This window comes from Oncorhynchus mykiss, chromosome 19 (genome assembly GCF_057628025.1).
Source record: "Oncorhynchus mykiss isolate SJ-2025 chromosome 19, ASM5762802v1, whole genome shotgun sequence".
NCBI classification, from domain to species: domain Eukaryota; kingdom Metazoa; phylum Chordata; class Actinopteri; order Salmoniformes; family Salmonidae; genus Oncorhynchus; species Oncorhynchus mykiss.
In genome coordinates, this window is record NC_143040.1 from 16900483 (window position 1) to 16918065 (window position 17583).

The window sequence follows — 17583 nt, forward strand, 5'->3', positions numbered from 1 at the left end:
TCGTCATCTATCAACGCACCAATCACACCACCCGTTCTCTCACCCACCAATAGGAAGCTAGGAATCCCCATGCGTCGTTTGCGAACACAGACAAATAACATGGCAGACCCTTCTGAAAAGCATATTTAAATTTTCAAAATATACTTCGAATAGTCTAAATATTCAACTCGTTTCCAAGGATTACGAGGTATTTTTTTGTGCTTTGCAGCCGATATAAACCCCATGGTTATGGAATTATGGCACGAGCTCCTGGGCACTTCTGCGCCGTCCCATGTCTGCATTCTGGCCTTGACAGTATTCGTGGCCGTCTATTATCTAATGCACACATTTCGCAAACACCAGGATTTCTCCAATATTCCTCCTGGTCCTAAACCATGGCCAATAGTTGGAAATTTCGGCGGGTTTCTGGTTCCCAATTTCATCTGGAGGAGGTTTGGTGGCTGGGGAGGGAAGGACGTCCCAAAGTCCAAGACACGAGCTCTAATTTCGCCTCAAGTTATTATCACGGAACAAGCTAAGGTTTACGGTAACATCTACAGTATGTGGGTAGGGAGTCAGCTGGTAGTAGTACTGAACGGATATGAAGTGGTCAGGGATGCCCTCTCAAACCGGGCAGATGTGTTCTCCGACAGACCAGAGATTCCCACCGTTACCATCATGACAAAGCGGAAAGGTAAGTGCTGCTTCTAGACTCAACCTGTGCGTAATAACGCATGAAAGCGCAATAGTCCATCGATATTGCTGAGTCGATTTTACTCAACGTATGAGCGGTATTGGATGAGCGTTGTGCCCGGTGAATATTCTATTGTTCTATAAAAAAATAAAAATTTAAAAAATAAAATAAGTTGACGCTGGATAGTAAACAATGCCGGAAAAGCCTTTGTGCAAACGAACTTCCAGAAGTAATCAAGGCACTCTCATGTAACAGAAAAATGTAAACGCCTTCGTCGTGGCTTACACCGACGTGTTGCGGCTATATCAGCCTTCATCAGGGTGACAAAGAATAGTGGTGTACAAACAGGTGTATATCCAAACTCTCACAGGAAGTGACTCACTTTATTACCATATGTAATTGATCAAGTTTTTAAAAAATTGGGGGGAAAAACACATTCAAGATACAAAGATGAAAAAAATAAACATGGCATAACAAGAGAAAGAAATGCAATATCATAAAAGGAAAAAACTGTGTACACGTGAGCTCGTTACCAAACTTAAGAATGGAGAACCAAAAAATAAACCCCATCTTTTACAGGAAATGAGAATAATCCTTTTCCTCATTTAGACCTGGCAATACAGTGGCCTTTAGTTTAAAGATCCAGAACGTTTGGCATTTTAGGAGGCGTTTGAGACTATCACCCCCCAGCTGCGAGAAATAGGAACCACTTCAATGGCCATGGCTTTAAGAGGGTTTGGGCTGGCATGGCCAATCTGTCTGTAATGTTTAGCCAAAGGATATATGTCGTTAGCAGTCCTTATAGCGTAGGCATGTTCAGACACCCTGTCCTTGAGCCTTCTCTAAGTACTTCCTATGTAAAAGCACCCACCTGGGTAGCCTGTACACCACATAGGCAGCCCACACTCTCTGAAAGCCATGGCCATTGAAGTGGTCCAGAGTACTCGCAGGGATCTCAAACACCTCCCACCATGCAAAACGTTCTGGATCTTTAAACTAAAGGCCACTGTATTGCCAGGTCTAAATGAGGAAATTGATTATTCTCCTTTCCTGTAAAAGATGGGGTTTATTGTTTGGTTCTCCATTCTTAAGTTTGGTAACATGAGGTCACATGTACACAGTTATTTTTTCCCTTTTATGATATTGCATTTATTTTGTGGTGTTGCATTCTTGTTATTGTTATTCCATGTTCATTTAGTTTATCTTCATATCTTGAATGTGTTGTCTTTCTCCAAGTTTCTTTACTTCATCAATTCCATACAGTATGGTAATGAATTGAATCACTTCCTGTGAGAGTTGGGATATACACCTGTTTGTTCACCGCTATTCTTTGTCACCTTGATGAAGGCTGTAGCCACAACACGTCTGTTTTTTTAAATTCTTGCCACGCATAAGCCGTAAAACATAAATGCTTTAAAAAATATTCCACTACATGAGAGGGCCTTGATTGGAAGTGTGTTTGAACAAAGGCTGTTCTGGCATTGTATACTATCCAGCATCAACTTCTTTTTGTTTTATAGTATTTCATCCCATGATCAAAGAGCACCTCATGGATGGACTATAAACAAAAGAAGCCCTCATCTCCTTTGTCTCTATTCTAGTGTTCTATTATTCTATTCAATTGTTCTATTTGATTGGTATGTTCTATTAGATTGTTATGTTATTCTATTGTTCTGTTCCATTCTAGTGTTCTATTATATTGTTATATTATATTGTTATATTATATCGGTCTGTTCTCTTGTATTGTTCTCTTGTATTGTTCTATTATATTGCTCTATTCTATTGTTCTATTCTATTCGTCTGTTCTATTCTATTGGTATTTTCTATTCTGTTGCTCTATTTTTATGTTATATTGTTCTATTCTAGTGTTCTATTCTATTGGTCTGTTATATTCTATTATTATATTCTATGGCTATATTATATTCTATTGTTCTATTATATTGTTCTGTTATATTCTATTGTTCTATTATATTATATTGTTATATTATAGTGTTATATTCTATTGGTCTGTTATATTATATTGTTCTATTATATTATATTGTTATATTCTATTGTGATATTATAATGGTCTGTTATATTGTTATATTCTATTATTCTCATCAAAAGTCTTCGAAGCAGAAAAGGAAAGAGACATTTAATTTTGCTCTGTAAATAATTCCATATGTGTACTAGTGCATAGTGACATCACTATTAACCGTCCTCACGTCTTATCATTTCTCTGAACCTTAGGCATAGTTTTTGCACCTTATGGACCAGTATGGAGAAGGCAGCGCAAGTTCTGCCACACCACGCTGCGGAACTTTGGCCTGGGCAAGTTGAGCCTGGAGCCCTGTATCCTTGAGGGGCTGGCTGTGGTCAAATCTGAGCTGCTGCGCCTCAGCGAGGAAGATACTGAGGGTTCAGGAGTGGACCTGACCCCTCTGATAACTAACTCTGTGTCCAACGTAATCTCCTACATCGCCCTGGGCCAGCGCTTCCACCACACTGACCGGGAGTTTGGCGCCCTGCTGGACCTGATGGCCCGCGGCCTAGAGATCATCGCCAACAGGTAGCCTAGAGGTTAGAGATGTGGATCAGTAGCCGGAAGGTTGACTGGTTCAAAGACGTGGGAACTGAACTGATAACTGGAGTGCTGCTGGTCCTCTGATCTCAAGTAGAAGTTCCTGCTGTGTGCCCTTAAGCGCTTAACACATTTCAGTTTCTCCCAGAAAACAGGCAGTAACGTATCTATTCTACTCTATTCTATTCTAACAGCGCGGCGGTCCTCATCAATGTCTTCCCCCTGCTCTACTACCTGCCCTTCGGTGTCTTCAGAGAGGTACGGCAAGTGGAAAGGGACATCACTGCCTTCCTGAAGCAGATCATCACCAGACACAGGGAGACGTTAGATCCAGCCAACCCCAGAGATCTCATAGACATGTACCTGGTAGAGATGCTGGCCCAGGAGGCCGCTGGGGAGACGGACAGTAGCTTTTCAGAGGACTATCTATTCTACATCATAGGAGACCTCTTCATCGCTGGTACTGATACCACCACCAACACAGTGCTGTGGATGATGCTCTACATGGTCGTATATCCAGATATCCAAGGTACTACATCAGAAAGAGGGGTGTGGAGGACCAGTTCAATGGAACCTAAAGAGAACTCCTTGTTGAAGCATGATGAAGTACAGTACCCAATCATAATGCTATGTGTAACATATCCAGTGTCCTGTTTCCCAATGCTTGTTGCTTTGTAATAATGTTTCCCATGTCATTTGTACCCGTTCACACCACAGAGAGGGTGCAGGCGGAGATCGATGCAGTGGTGGGCCCAGACAGGGTCCCGTCTCTCACTGATAAAGGCAGCCTGCCGTTCACGGAGGCCACCATCATGGAGGTGCAGAGGATGACTGTGGTGGTCCCCCTGGCCATTCCTCACATGGCCTCAGAGACCACAGGTGAGGAGAGAGAAACCCATACTAGTCATTCTAATTCTATGGTAGAACCTGACTCTTCCGTTATGCACAGTCAGATCAATAAAGTTGTATTGAATTGCTTTCTCAACAACTTGGTCAGTCAGTTCCACCAGACCAACACTACAACAGGGTGCTGCAGCAGAAACAGGAGAGTACAACCCTTTCGCTATGGTTCGTCTGTTGTTGTCTTGCAGAGTTCCGTGGCTATACGATCCCTAAGGGCACAGTGATCATCCCCAACCTGTGGTCTGTCCATAGGGATCCCACTGTGTGGGAGGAGCCAGACGACTTCAACCCCTCTCGTTTCCTAGACGACCAGGGGAATCTCCTGAGGAAAGAGTGCTTCATACCGTTCGGAATAGGTAGGTTGTTCGGCAGTCTCTCTCGACAGACGTATGTGGGGTGTCCCATTAGCGACTTGCTCTACGATTGGCAAACGGGAGTGTAGTTACACGGTATACACGGAGTATGAAGCCTTTCTACTGTGGACATTTACAGTTAGGCTCCTGTAAAATCCACTGAAACAAGGTTCAAACGGTTAGTTTACAATCTCACTGGATTGTTGAAGTCCCATACTACCCCTACATGAGTATGAAGCAGTTAGGCCACGACTGAACATTTCAATCATTTGATTTCACAGTCTTACTTGATTATTGGAATGCACTTAGTATGACACATGACTTAATGTGCATCTTTACAGTGTTCTCTCCCTCTCTTTCCCAGGACGCAGGGTGTGTATGGGCGAGCAGCTGGCTAAGATGGAGCTGTTTCTGATGTTCACCAGCCTGCTGCAGGCCTTCAGTTTCAGACTGCCCGAGGGGCTGGCCCCTCCTCCCATGCACGGGCGCTTTGGCCTCACCCTGGCCCCCTGCTCATACACTGTGACTGTGAGGCCCCGGCGGTCAGGCCACCAGACGAACAACAACCGCTGACACTGTAATTAAGCCATAAGGCACAAGAGGAAGTGGTGTATCATGAATACAGTCACAGGTAAACGGCGTTAGTTGGCCCGATGCGACAGCATCAGCCAGTCAACCCATTTGTCTGTGACTGTATTCATGATACTGCCTCGTGCCTTATTGCTTTTATAAAACTGTTGCTAAAATAACAATTAATTACATATTTGAATTAAAACAGTAGTTTGATAAGTCATAATATTTAATTCTTCCACCAGAAGATGTAGTCCAGACAAAAATCAGGTTTTTAGTTATTTTTGTCATGTTGCTACCGATGCCACCCAGTCTTCATTTTTTTTTGCATAGTTGCTATGCAAAGGTACCGGGAGTTCATTCTAAACAAAATGGGTGCAATGCAGTGGGACCATGTCTGTTCCAAGGACCCTATGTTCCCAGGGCCTAATGTTCCCAGGGCCCCATGTTCCCAGGGCCTAATGTTCCCAGAGCCCTATGTTCCCAGGGCCCCATGTTCCCAGGGCCCTATGTTCCCAGGGCCTACTGTTCCCAGGGCCCCATGTTCCCAGGGCCTAATGTTCCCTCAACCATTTTTTTCCTTCAGCTCTATCTTCTAAACAAGGCAACAGTAAATATTAAAGACAAAAACCTTCTGTCATGTAATAAAATATTTTACATAGCTTATATTTTTCATACCCTTTGTATTTTGGTGCGTTAATCCACTGTTACTGATGGCCAGTATTCTGTTACATGTTTTTGAAATATGTATTTCAATTACTTGAGTATTTTGTCATTTGTATTTCACTGGACTGAAATAAGTTTAAAAATCTAAAATTATTTTGAATATCTATTGCATTATGATCTTGATGTGCTTTAATGCATCTGTTGCGCACACTATTCTTGTCTTTCAATAGAAAGTGCTCTTGCATCCTATCAAACTACAATGATATTATTGACTAATTTCTATATCAGAGCAATAGTAGGAATCTAATAAAACACACCACATCAAAACTGTGTGAAAGGTCATGGAACGGGCTAAATAGTCACGTGACCACTGCCACACAACGACCTTCCTACTTTCCATGGTGTCTGAGTGTCTGTCTGCACGTTCAGCCACAGCCAGCTCCTTCGTTCTGGTGCGGTCCTCTCCGCATTGCAAACCATGGCTTTCTTCACTCACCAAGTCATCAGAGGTCTCTCCTCTTCTGCAGTCCGAAATGCAGCGATCAAACACGTTACGATCATCGGGGGTGGTCAGATGGGTGCAGGTATCGCACAGGTAGTTAGTTAACTGTTAATGACAGAAGTTTGTTTGCTAACATTAGCTTGCTACAGAGGCTAACTAGCTATCTTGTAAGCTAACCAGCTGTGTAGCTAACGCTGCAAGACTAGCTAACAAGCCAGTTAAATATAGCAATGAAGTGCACGAACTTACCGACTACTGTTGGTTAGTTAAACGCTACCTTGTCATTAGCTAGCTTGTTAGATACCCACTTGAGAAGCCAACCAAGGCAATTCAGGGGATAAGTTGTGCAGGCTAATCAGTAACACAACTCTGTATTATAAGCAACGGTTGTTCATGTCTGGGTAAGAAGTACAGTATGTCTCACAAACTGTCTCAGGTTGATCAGTGCACAACACAGATGGTGAAGACAGCAGCAGGAGGTGGCCTTTGACCTCTATCTACTTTAGCTAGCTAGTTATAGAAGGGATTTTGTTACCTACCTGAAATGTCCTTCAATTCAGGAGTTCTATTACCAAAGTGACTTTTTGACAGTCCAACCTGGTGAACACCTGTCCCACCCACTCACTACTCGCACTTGTGTTCCCCCTTTCTAATAGGTTGCTGCTACAACAGGCCATTCGGTGGTGCTAGTTGACACAAATGAGGAAATCCTGAAAAAATCCGCCAAGGGAATAGAAGGCAGCCTGAAGAGGGTGGTCAAGAAGAAGTTCGCTGACAAGCCAGATGTTGGTCACTAATATGTTAATGTTGCTGTTTCCAATGAGGAAATGTTGGCAGAACTTCATTTGACAGTCATCATGTATGTTACAGGCAGGAGCAGAGTTTATTGCCAAGGTGATGGCCAACGTGTCCATATCGACAGACGCAGCGTCTGTGGTGGGGAGTACAGACTTGGTGCTGGAGGCCATCGTGGAGAACCTCAAGATCAAACAGGGCCTCTTTGGTGCTCTGGACAAAGTGGCACCAGCGTAAGTATGACCGACTAGGGCTTGAACCTGTGTCTCCTACACACCACAAGACTGTCTTACCCCACTGAGCTGAATCCTAGGCATTAGGATGTGGGTCCAACCCATGTCTTTGGTCTGAAGGTTACTCGCCAGGCGAGTGTGAATCCAAACCACATAAGCACTGTCCTGTCTCCGCTGCCTGTGACTTTGTCAATAACCATAGGAGTTAGCGATCGATGATCAGTGTTGAGATGAACGTCAAGCCAGAGCAAGTGCTGTTTGATGAGAAAACATTTGTTGTTGCCGTTTTGAATGTGTAGCCTAAATATCCAAATTCCTTTATCTGCATTTGAGCTTGTTTTTCTAATCTTACTATAAAGCTATGCCGGTATCCTTGAAATGTGCTTAAAATAGACTATTTTAAAACTATTCTAATTTAAATAAAATATTTCAAAAGGAAAGGCATTGTGTGTCCCACATAATTGATGTTACTAATTGGGATGCACCTCATGGGGGTTTGCTTGTTGCCTGATGTTTTTGGTTCCTCTTTTTTAAGACACACCATTTTCGCCAGCAACACATCCTCTCTGCCCATCACCGACATAGCCAGCTCCACCAGCAGGCTGGACAGATTTGGAGGGCTGCACTTCTTCAACCCCGTCCCCATGATGAAACTGGTAGAGGTAAGGATCAATAGTGCGGTGTACATTTTAGGACATCTCTCCCTATGATTAGTCTCTATATAGTCTCCCGCAAAGCAGTTATTTTTTGTGTCATGATGGCGATGTTTAAATTAGAAACGTACGTAAGTTGCTTTAAAAAATGACACTGGGCTTGCTCTCCTTATCATCAAGATTCAATTGAAAGATGTTAAGTAGTTTACGTGTCCTCTTCAGGTGATTGGAACATCAGCCACAAGCCAGGACACCTTCGATTCCCTCCTCGCTTTCAGCAAAGCACTGGGAAAGACGCCAGTGTCCTGCAAAGTAAGATCCTCACTCATTTGAACAAAAATAAAGTATTTCGCTAGTATTGTACACCTTTTAAAGATAATGCAGTGACATACCATATTACACCATACATTATGTTCATCATATGCCGTTCAGATGCGTTATAAACGGTTCACTAACGTCAGTATGTTATGTTCATCTCCAGGACACTCCTGGGTTCATTGTGAACCGCCTGCTGGTGCCCTACATGATGGAAGCCATCAGGCTACATGAGAGAGGTACACCACCAAATGTTTTGCCTGTATATGAATGAAAATTGCATCGGCGCCAAGAGGGATGTGACAAACGGTTATGTATGAACATCTATGGTTAACAAAACATAGTTGTCTGTATATGAAACCGTTGTCACCCTTTATTCAAAGTCAATGGCTGAGTGTGTGTGTGTGTGTGTGTGTGCTCTTCTCGTCAGGCCACGGGTCAAAGGAGGACATTGATATTGCCATGAAGCTGGGAGCTGGGTATCCCATGGGGCCCTTTGAGCTGCTGGACTACGTAGGACTGGACACGGCTAAGTTTATCATGGACGGTGAGTGTTGGGCTGCTTCACAAGTGTGTTCCGATTACAGAGTGATTTCAGTACCAGTTAAAATAGGACTATATTAGCAGCTAGGAACAGGCCCAATCGAAATAACTGCATGTCATATGGCACAGGGGCAGAGCACTGTTTTGGTTATAGAATGGTGAGATGGACGAGAGGTGCCGGTGGTCTTTGAAAATGGTGATGAATAATTTGAAGAAACAAAAACATCAAATGAAGTAGATGCAGGTAGTGTAAAACCAATGCAAAAGCAGTTAGTTAAAGTGAACAGTTTGTGTTGATAACTTGATTCCAGGCTGGGTTGAGAAGGATCCTGACAACCCGCTGATGCAGCCCAGTGAGATGCTGAACAAGCTGGTGGCCGAGGGCAAGTTTGGCAAGAAGACCGGAGAGGGCTTCTACAAGTACAAGTAACCCCACCCCAGAATCAACACGAGCTGGAGCCTGTTCATTAAGGCACACCGTGACAAAACGGAAAATGAAAATAAGCGCTTCCGATTGGACAAGATCATGTAGTCCCTCCCAGTACTGATAAGGGCATGAATGATAATAGAAAAAAACGCGGGTTAATTTTGACAACGGTAGAACAGAGATGCAGGTCGTACCACCCACGGTGCCTTCCTGAAGAATGGTAGACCGGTGTTATCAATTCAAATCTGTCTTTTGACTGTATATTCTGAATGTCATCTTTATGTGTGGTTTGTAAGTAACTGAGTTTGTGGCATTAAACTGACTTTTCCAAATGCTTCCCATAGGTTGTTCTGAGATTTCTATTCATACAGTTGTTTTCTAGGGATGGATTTGCCTCTGGACATTTGAGCCAACACACCCTGCCATTAATGATACCCAGTGCATTCAGAAAGTAGAGACCCCTTGACTTTTTCCACATTTTGTTACATTACAGCCTTATTCTAAAATGTATTGGATTGTTTTTTGTCCTCATCAATCTACAGACAATACCCCATAACGACAAAGCAACAACAGGTTTTTATAAATTTTTGCAAATGTATTAAATAAATGGAAATATCACATTTAAATAAGTATTCAGACCCTTTACTGTGTACTTTGTTGAAGCACCGTTGGCAGCGATTACAGCCTCTTATTCTTGGGTATGATGCTAACAAGCATGGCACACCTGTATTTGGGGAGATTCTCCCATTCTTCACTGCAGATCCTCAAGCTCTGTCAGGTTGGATGGGGAGCATTGCTGCACAGCTATTTTCAGGTCTCTCCAGAGATGTTAGATCGGGTTCAAGGACATTCAGGGACTTGTCCTGAAGCCACTCCTGTGTTGTCTCGGCCGTGTGCTTAGGGTCATTGTCCTGTTGGAAGGTGAACCTTGGCTACAGTCAGGTCCTGAGTGCTCTGGAGCAGGCTTTCATCATGGATCTCTGTACTTTGCTCTGTTCATCTTTCCCTCGATCATGACTAGTCTCCCAGTCCCTGCCGCTAAAAAACAGATGTGACGTTTAGCATTCTTGTTTCTCATGGCCTGAGAGTCCTTTAGGTGCCTTTTAGCAAACTCCAAGCGGGCTGTCATGTGCCTTTTACTAAGGGGTGGCTTCCGTCTGGCCACTCTACCATAAATGCCTGATTGGTGGAGTGCTGCAGAGATGGTTGCCCATTGGGTTTTGGGTCACCTCCCTGACCAGGGCACTTCTCCCCTGATTGCTCAGTTTGGCCAGACAGCCATCTCTGGAAAGAGTCTTGATGGTTCCAAACTTCTTCTATTTAAGAATGATGGAGGCCACCATGTTCTTGGGGACCTTCAATGCTGCAGAAATGTGCCCCAGATCTGTGCCTCGATACAATCCTGTCTCGGAGCTCTACAGACAAATCCTTCAACGTTTTGGCTTGGTTTTTGCTCTGACATGCGGTCAACTGTGGGACCTTATATAGACAGGTGTGCCTTTCCAAATCATGTCCAATCAACTGAATTTACCACAGGTGGACTCCCAAGTTGTAGAAACATCTGAAAGATTATACATGGAAACAGGATGCACTTGAGCTCAATTTCGAGTCTCATAGCAAAGGGTCTGAATACTTATGTACTTAAAAAAAAAAAATCAAAAATGTATAACCTGTTTTTGCTTTATCATGGGGTATTGTGTGTAGATTGAGTAGGGATTTAAAAAAAAAAAATGTTTAGAATAAGGCTGTAATGTAACAATGTGGAAAAAGGGAAGGGGTCTGAATACTTTCTGAATGAACTGTATGGTCAGTCAACAACCCCTGTGTGTTCAACCCAACTGTTAATTTCCAATATTGTTTCAAGAGTTCCTTTGATGTTATCCCTACTACTCAATTCGAAAATATTACCCTCTTTATATCCCGGCATTAAATTGATCATCTTGGATACATGAGACATCACACCTCACCCTTTTCCATGGATTTCACAGTTTAAGAGCAGCTTCAATACTCGAGGTAGATTTTCCCTTTTGTCAGCATAGCTGTAAGACTGTATGAACGTAACCTCAGTCTCGGCATGCTGCTGGAGTTTTAATTGGTTGGTTTTAGGGCCTTTTGAAGTTTCCCCTCGAGATTTGAATGATTTATAGTCAATAATTCCACTTGGTAGTTCTATTTAAGACCACTAAGTGGCAGTGTTGTCAAATGCAGAATTTCTGGATAGGAATCATATGATGGGCCGACAAGCTACAAGATTATTGGGCTGGTTTTCTGGAAAGAGATTTAGCCCTAGACTAAAAACAATGCTCAATGAAGAATCGGTTCTTAGACTGAACTAAGACTAGGTTTAATCTCTCTCCTGTAATTAAGGTACACCTTCTATCGCATAAATCTGGTCGGGAGATCAAATGAGCCAATGCCTTTTTATTTTTCTTAAAAAAACAAAACATGTTGAAACTGTTAAAATGTGACCACTTGGGAAGCAAAGTGCTTATGCCAAGATGACAGTGATTCAAAATACGACAATGAATAAAAAATGCATCAAGTAATACTAAAAATAGAGCATAAAATCAATGAAATGTTACAGAAATGCATGGAATAAACAACATGGGCAAAAAGACCACAGTTACCAGATAGAGAAGAGAAAAGTCCATCACAATCAAGCTTGGGGTCAATTCAGGAAGTACACTGAAACTCCAACTTCTCTTCAATGCTTTCCAATGAGGAAAATGTCAAATTGCAATTGGATTTTGGTTAACTTTCTGAATTGACTGGAATTGACCCCAACCGCGATCGCAATAAAATGAACACTGCCAAGTGCTGGGGTAAATATATATCTGCTTCATTTGTCAGTTTAGAACAATAAAATATAGGCCTCTGAGCAACCACTTGCCTTTGTCCTAACGTTGCCTGTAAAAATACCAAGAAAAGTGACATATCCTGACAGTTTCTTTAAAAAGTACACATACTGAGCTTTATCTTACATCTGAGCAAGACTCGAGTCAAGGTCACTATTTGTTACAAATAGTATCAAAAGAAGCCTTAATTTTCATTTTTCTGCAAGACGCTTTAACAAGAAAACAAATGGCTTTCCTGTGTTCAAAGCTTATTTTCATATATACCAGTATATATATATATATAAAAAAAACAAAAAAACATTCACTGAAAATATACACCGAGAAATTTAAACCAAGTTCAAAATACAAAAAAAGCATTCAATTAATTCCAACTCAAAAGTAAAAGCTATAATCATAAAATGTTGATATTTTTTGCACCAACTGGTCGTTAATAAAAAACAAAATGGAGGACAGGAGCCGTGAGAGGATGTTTCCTTGACAACATGTGATTGACATCCCTCCATCTTCCTTGTGATAGTGCAGTCAGTCTAAAGAGGTGTTGGGTCAGGCCGCAACCCAAACATGTGGTCTGAAATCCAGTGAGAGAGGGGAAAGGGGAGTGTTGATGGGTCGAACATAGTGGGCTGTACAAAGGAAAGGAACGGAGGTGGCAAATAACTTAGGAATAACTTAGAAACAGGTGTTGGGGTATGTTTGGGGAGGTGTTAATTGTGTTTGACAAAGTGAAATCGCTGAACTGTTTTCAGTGCAGTGCCTTGGATTGAGATAGAGCTGCTTGTAAGGAAAAAAAAGGTGTGAGGGGGCTGGGGAGTGAGGGGGCTGGGGAGTGAGGGGGCTGGGGAGTTTGCATGCGGTTGGATGATGGTCTTTAGTAGTGATTGTCTTGTTCAGCTCAGAGTTTCTACAGCAGATATGAGAGTCACTGCAGGAGAGGAGTATAAAGTCAAGTTCCTCTGAGAACAGGAGTTGAGGCTTGGGGGTCGGGGATAAGATGGAATCTAGCAGGCCTCCATCTCTAACAGAGGGGCCATAGCTGCTGCCTTCGCTTTGCACGACGTGGAGAAAGCGTTCCGTTTTCCTCCTGAAGAACAGAGAGAGAAACATTGTCAGTTCAATGGGCAACAACAGATGGCCTAAACGTGTCCATAGTGATTGCTGTTATAGGTCATTTGCGAGTGCTGGCTGTCTTTCATACTGGTCAGAAACAGAGAGATGCAATGCACCCGTTCAGTCTGAGGGAAAATCCCTCACTAACTAAAAAGGAGCTGAAACACATGAAGCCACAACAACACATTGCTGTCAACGTCGTCTGAAACCAGACAGTCTCACACATCCCACATACATTGAATGAGTGCTGCATCCTCACAATGCTACACACACACACACACACACACACACACACACACACACACACACACACACACACACACACACACACACACACACACACACACACACACACACACACACACACACACACACACACACACACACACACTACAGAGGACCTGGACGAGTGAAGGAGCACTACAGTTCTGCCATCTTCAGAGAGCAGTAATGGCGTTGCCGACTGAACATTAGGTCGTAGGTTAGTGACAGGATGTGGGTTGGCATTAGCTTTGATCTCACTCTGACATCAGGTCACTGTGACCCAAGCTGGCTCCATCTGCTCTGCCCCCCTCTCTGACTGACACCCTGATGTCATCTACCTACTGCTACCGCTCTCTCTCTGAACGCAACCAGCTATCTAGTTAGGATACAGCTTCTTGTTGACATTTCTGCTGCCACCGCTGTGTGTGGGCTGTGGGGAGGTAGAGAGAGTCTTCTCAAGCTGAGAAGGCACTTTACAGGGCCTTCTAAAAAGCCCCGCCGGCCACCATCCACCCATCCATGCAAGGGAAATTGTTTGTCAAACCACAAAAGTGGTTTTGCTCAAAATACTAGTCTACGGCGAACATAGCTAAAAGAGTTAGCCTCAGTTATTGACGGACGGGCGGTGTTGGTTATTTTCCAGCATCAAATAGAATCCGTGATCAAAGAGAGAGGGGAAAGAGATTCAGAGGTAGATGTCTGACCGGGTAGGGAGTGAAAGATGTGAGGAGAGAAAAGAGAGAGAAGGTGTATTAGTGGAAGGACCGCTCCCTTGTGGTGAGGTCAGAGAAGAAGTGTGTTTTTGTGGGTTGAGAAGTCAGCTGAGCCCTGCAACTCCACCCTGGCACCACACACACACACACACACACACACACACACACACACACACACACACACACACACACACACACACACACACACACACACACACACACACACACACACACACACACACACACACACACACACACACACACACACAAAAACACACACAAAAACACACACAAAAACACACACACACACACAAAAACACACACACACACACACACACTCCCCTCCCTCCAGATTGCTTTACCACATGTGGATGAAAGGGAGTGGGACGGAGGCCGCCTTTCCCAGGGATGGCTGACCCTGAGCCTCCCGCGCGGAGGAGAGGAGGTACTGTAGTGAGGGCCGCAGAGAGAGAAAGAGCCTCTGTCGCTGTTTATTTACCTCCACTGCCCCCTTTTTATCCCAGGATCTGAGAGCCCAGCCCTCAGCCCCAGCACCCCCTTCCCGTCCTGGGGAGCTTTTTCCTTCCCTCCCGGCCACAAGATGAAAAGCCCTGGCTTAGTCCTTCCTGTCTTGGGGAAAAAAAGCCTGGGGGGCTGGGGGGTGGAGGGGGCGATGGAGGGGTGTGATGGTGCTGGGTCAGGAGGGGGCATCAGGCCAGGGCTTCACAGCAGACCCACCCGACACCAACACACAAACGCCGGGATTCAGAAGCAACTTGACCCCTTCCCTGCCCCCTCTCCCTCTGCCCACCTCCCCTCCCCTCAGTTAGCACTCAGGAATGCCGGCTGGACTTCTTTGCAGGAAATGAAACGCTCCTCTGTTCCAGTGGAGGCCGGGGCCTGGCTCTGGCTCTCTCTCTCCTTGGCCCAGGGAGGGGATGGGAGGTGGGGGGAGCGACTGAGACCAACGGGGCCCAGGCTCTGGGTCTTTGAAGCGTGGGAGGTTAAGATAACTGGCACGGCCCCTCGTCTCTCAATCGCCGCCTCCACCTTACCGGGGCAAATCAAAGAGCCCGCAGCTGGGCCCGTCCCGCCTGCCTTCCTCTACTCCTCCCCTTCTCCTTTCCTCCCCCCCTCCCCCCTCCTTCCCTTCGCTGCAGCGGTGCTCTGGGATTTCTTTTGGTTCCATGAAAAAGGAAAACACAGCCGACAAATTAGTGAAAATAAGCCAAATGGAGCGAGGTGTCTCCAACACAGGCAGGACTGTAGACTTTACCATGGCAGAGGGAGAGAGGGACATTTGGAGGAGGAGGAGAGGAAAAAGAGAAAGAAAGAGTTCTGGGAGAGAGAGGAGAGGAAGAAATGCCAAATCAGCTGACTGATTGTTGCCATGTCTGTCTCGACCACAAAGTCAGCAACCTAGACAGACAATGTTCTTATTTTATGAAATATGAGTTCAGAGATCAACTCCAAATCACAGAAACCCAGGAACTTGTACATCTCGACTGGAATTTACTCCAAGATGGCATTCAAATCTGGAAATAAACCTGAAATTCTTGTAATTTTCTCTGCCAAGTCTCCTAAATGGTCAGAATCAGGTTTTAACACAGCATTGGCTGGGTGGAAAGAAAAGGAAAATGGCGGCTATTCAAATCCACCCAGTGATTGAGACAAAGCATTAAGTTCAGGAAACATAGTCAAAACAACCAGGAAAAAAACGGAGATGGCCAACCTTTGCACTGACTGTGCTCCATTTTGGTGAGATAATCACCTTGCTGTGAAGAGTTTAAACTATGGTTTTGTTTGGCGACACCCTCTCGGCTCAGTCAGTCTCACTTTCTCTATTCAATTGTGACAATGCCACAACTGGCAGCCATCAGCTTGAGAAGGAAGAGGTCAAACCGAAGAGGTCAAACTGATGTTTTAAACAACTGGCTTCATCCTGTCAGCACTTTCTCTGGCTGGGGGACAGAACGTTAACAGGAAAACAGGAATAGTTGTGTCAGTCATTTCTAACCTCCAACCAAAAGTCAGGGTGGTTTGGTGGGAGAAACGTTGTTGTTCTTGTCTGGGCTGGGAACCACGGACAATGGTATTGTTGATAACGGTGGGATGTACCGGGGGGGGGGGGGGGGGGGGGTTCATTTGAAACAGAACGAGGGAGAGGGGGATGAGAAGAAAAGAGAAAGGGATGTGTGTAAAGGAGGTTTCTGTCTATACGAGGCTAGATGAAGGGAGAGGGGAGGGTTTTTGATTGTGGGGAGAGGAACGGTAGGGGGTAAGGCTCCCGCCCACCGAGCCACCAAAAGCCCAAACCTCAGGCATGTGCTGGTGAGACTGGGGTAGAGTTGGGGGTCTGGGGGTAGGAGCCCTGTCTCCTTACCCCTCTACCCACATCTGATGCGCCGTCGCTGGGGGCCCGAGCTGCTGAAGTCTGGCCAAGCGCGGCGTGGTGTAGTGTGGTGTGCCCCCGCAGTACTGCACAGCTACAAAGCTGGAGCTGAGGGCTGGAGGCCAGGGCGGCACTATCAAAGGGCTCGTACAATGACTGCTCCCTCTGCCGCGGCGCACTTCAAAGGAGCTCCACCGCCACTCAGACTCACCATCGGATGGGAGGGAGGGAGAAGAGGGAAGAGAGGGGAGAACGGGGAGGAAAGACGGGACAGAGAGAGAAAGAGAGTAGGAGGAAAGAGAGGGAGAGAAACCCACCTACAATAGGAGCCACATTTTGTTCAGCAGAAGTAGAAACTCAGCCACATCTCAAAACAGAGTTTTGTGTTTATTAAATAGAGAAAGAAAGACAACATCTTCCTGCGACCCCTTTCCCATCTCTCCCCTTCCCATCTCTCCCCTTCCCATCTCTCCCCTTCCCATCTCTCCCCTTCCCATCTCTCCCCTTCCCACCTCTCCCCTTCCCATCTCTCCCCTTCCCATCTCTCCCCTTCCCACCTCTCCCCTTCCCATCTCTCCCCTTCCCACCTCTCCCCTTCCCACCTCTCCCCTTCCCATCTCTCCCCTTCCCATCTCTTCCCTTCCCATCTCTTCCCTCTGTTACCTGCGGGCCTTTTATGATCCAGAGATAACGACTCAGAAGGGGGGACGTTTTACAAGGCAGCACACCCCCACCACCCCCTCAATCTGCAGTCTCAAGGAGCCACCGGGGAGAGATAGAGAAGGGGGGAGGGAGGAAGGAGAGGAAGTAGAGAAGACATGACAAAACCTAGCAGGGAGGGAGAGGCTCCCTGCAGCTGGCCAGACCTCGGCACAATAGGCCAGTGACTCAACCAAAACAAGACCCAGACAGACCCAGTCTAAACAGAAAGCCCCACTTTAGGTGATTCTCTGTGTCCCAAATGGCACCCTATTCCCTTTATAGTGCACTACTTTAGGCCAGGACCCATAGGGCTCTGGTCAAAAGTAGTGCACTATAAAGGGAATAGGGTGCCATTGG

The 17583-nt window shown here is 45.1% G+C and overlaps 3 protein-coding genes across 27 annotated transcripts in view; 2 read left to right on the plus strand and 1 right to left on the minus strand.

Annotated features, from left to right (window-relative positions):
- The first annotated feature begins 48 nt into the window (after positions 1-48).
- Positions 49-5818, plus strand: LOC110497324 (cytochrome P450 2U1). Of its 4 annotated transcripts, none has more exons than XR_016488801.1 (6): positions 49-673; positions 2903-3221; positions 3428-3762; positions 3951-4112; positions 4389-4492; positions 4854-5818. XR_016488801.1 is itself a non-coding variant. In XM_036954057.2 (6 exons), the coding sequence occupies exons 1-6, from the start codon at positions 223-225 to the stop codon at positions 5060-5062; spliced, it is 1644 nt and encodes a 547-aa protein (XP_036809952.2). In that variant the 5' UTR covers positions 49-222; the 3' UTR covers positions 5063-5725. The 4 variants fall into 4 exon arrangements, 1 of the variants encoding a protein (XP_036809952.2); XR_016488802.1 differs by having other exon boundaries at positions 3428-3839; positions 4325-4492; positions 4854-5725; XR_016488803.1 differs by having other exon boundaries at positions 3428-3839; positions 4854-5725.
- A 317-nt stretch (positions 5819-6135) lies between these two features.
- LOC110497328 (hydroxyacyl-coenzyme A dehydrogenase, mitochondrial) lies at positions 6136-9529 on the plus strand. Its single transcript, XM_021573383.3, has 8 exons — positions 6136-6320; positions 6884-7012; positions 7098-7255; positions 7791-7917; positions 8131-8220; positions 8390-8462; positions 8654-8770; positions 9078-9529. Exons 1-8 carry the CDS (start codon positions 6204-6206, stop codon positions 9194-9196), a joined length of 930 nt encoding a protein of 309 aa, XP_021429058.3. The 5' UTR covers positions 6136-6203; the 3' UTR covers positions 9197-9529.
- A 2070-nt stretch (positions 9530-11599) lies between these two features.
- Positions 11600-17583, minus strand: part of LOC110534562 (lymphoid enhancer-binding factor 1) — a 57210-nt gene continuing 51226 nt past the window's right edge. For all 22 annotated transcript variants that reach the window (XM_090210287.1, XM_090210282.1, XM_090210281.1 and 19 more), the window contains one exon: positions 11600-13129. Coding sequence is in view for 4 of the 22 variants with exons in the window: in XM_036954072.2 (XP_036809967.1) it covers positions 13047-13129 (83 nt within the window). In the remaining 18 variants the exon portion in view is untranslated. The remainder of the gene's footprint in view (positions 13130-17583) is intronic.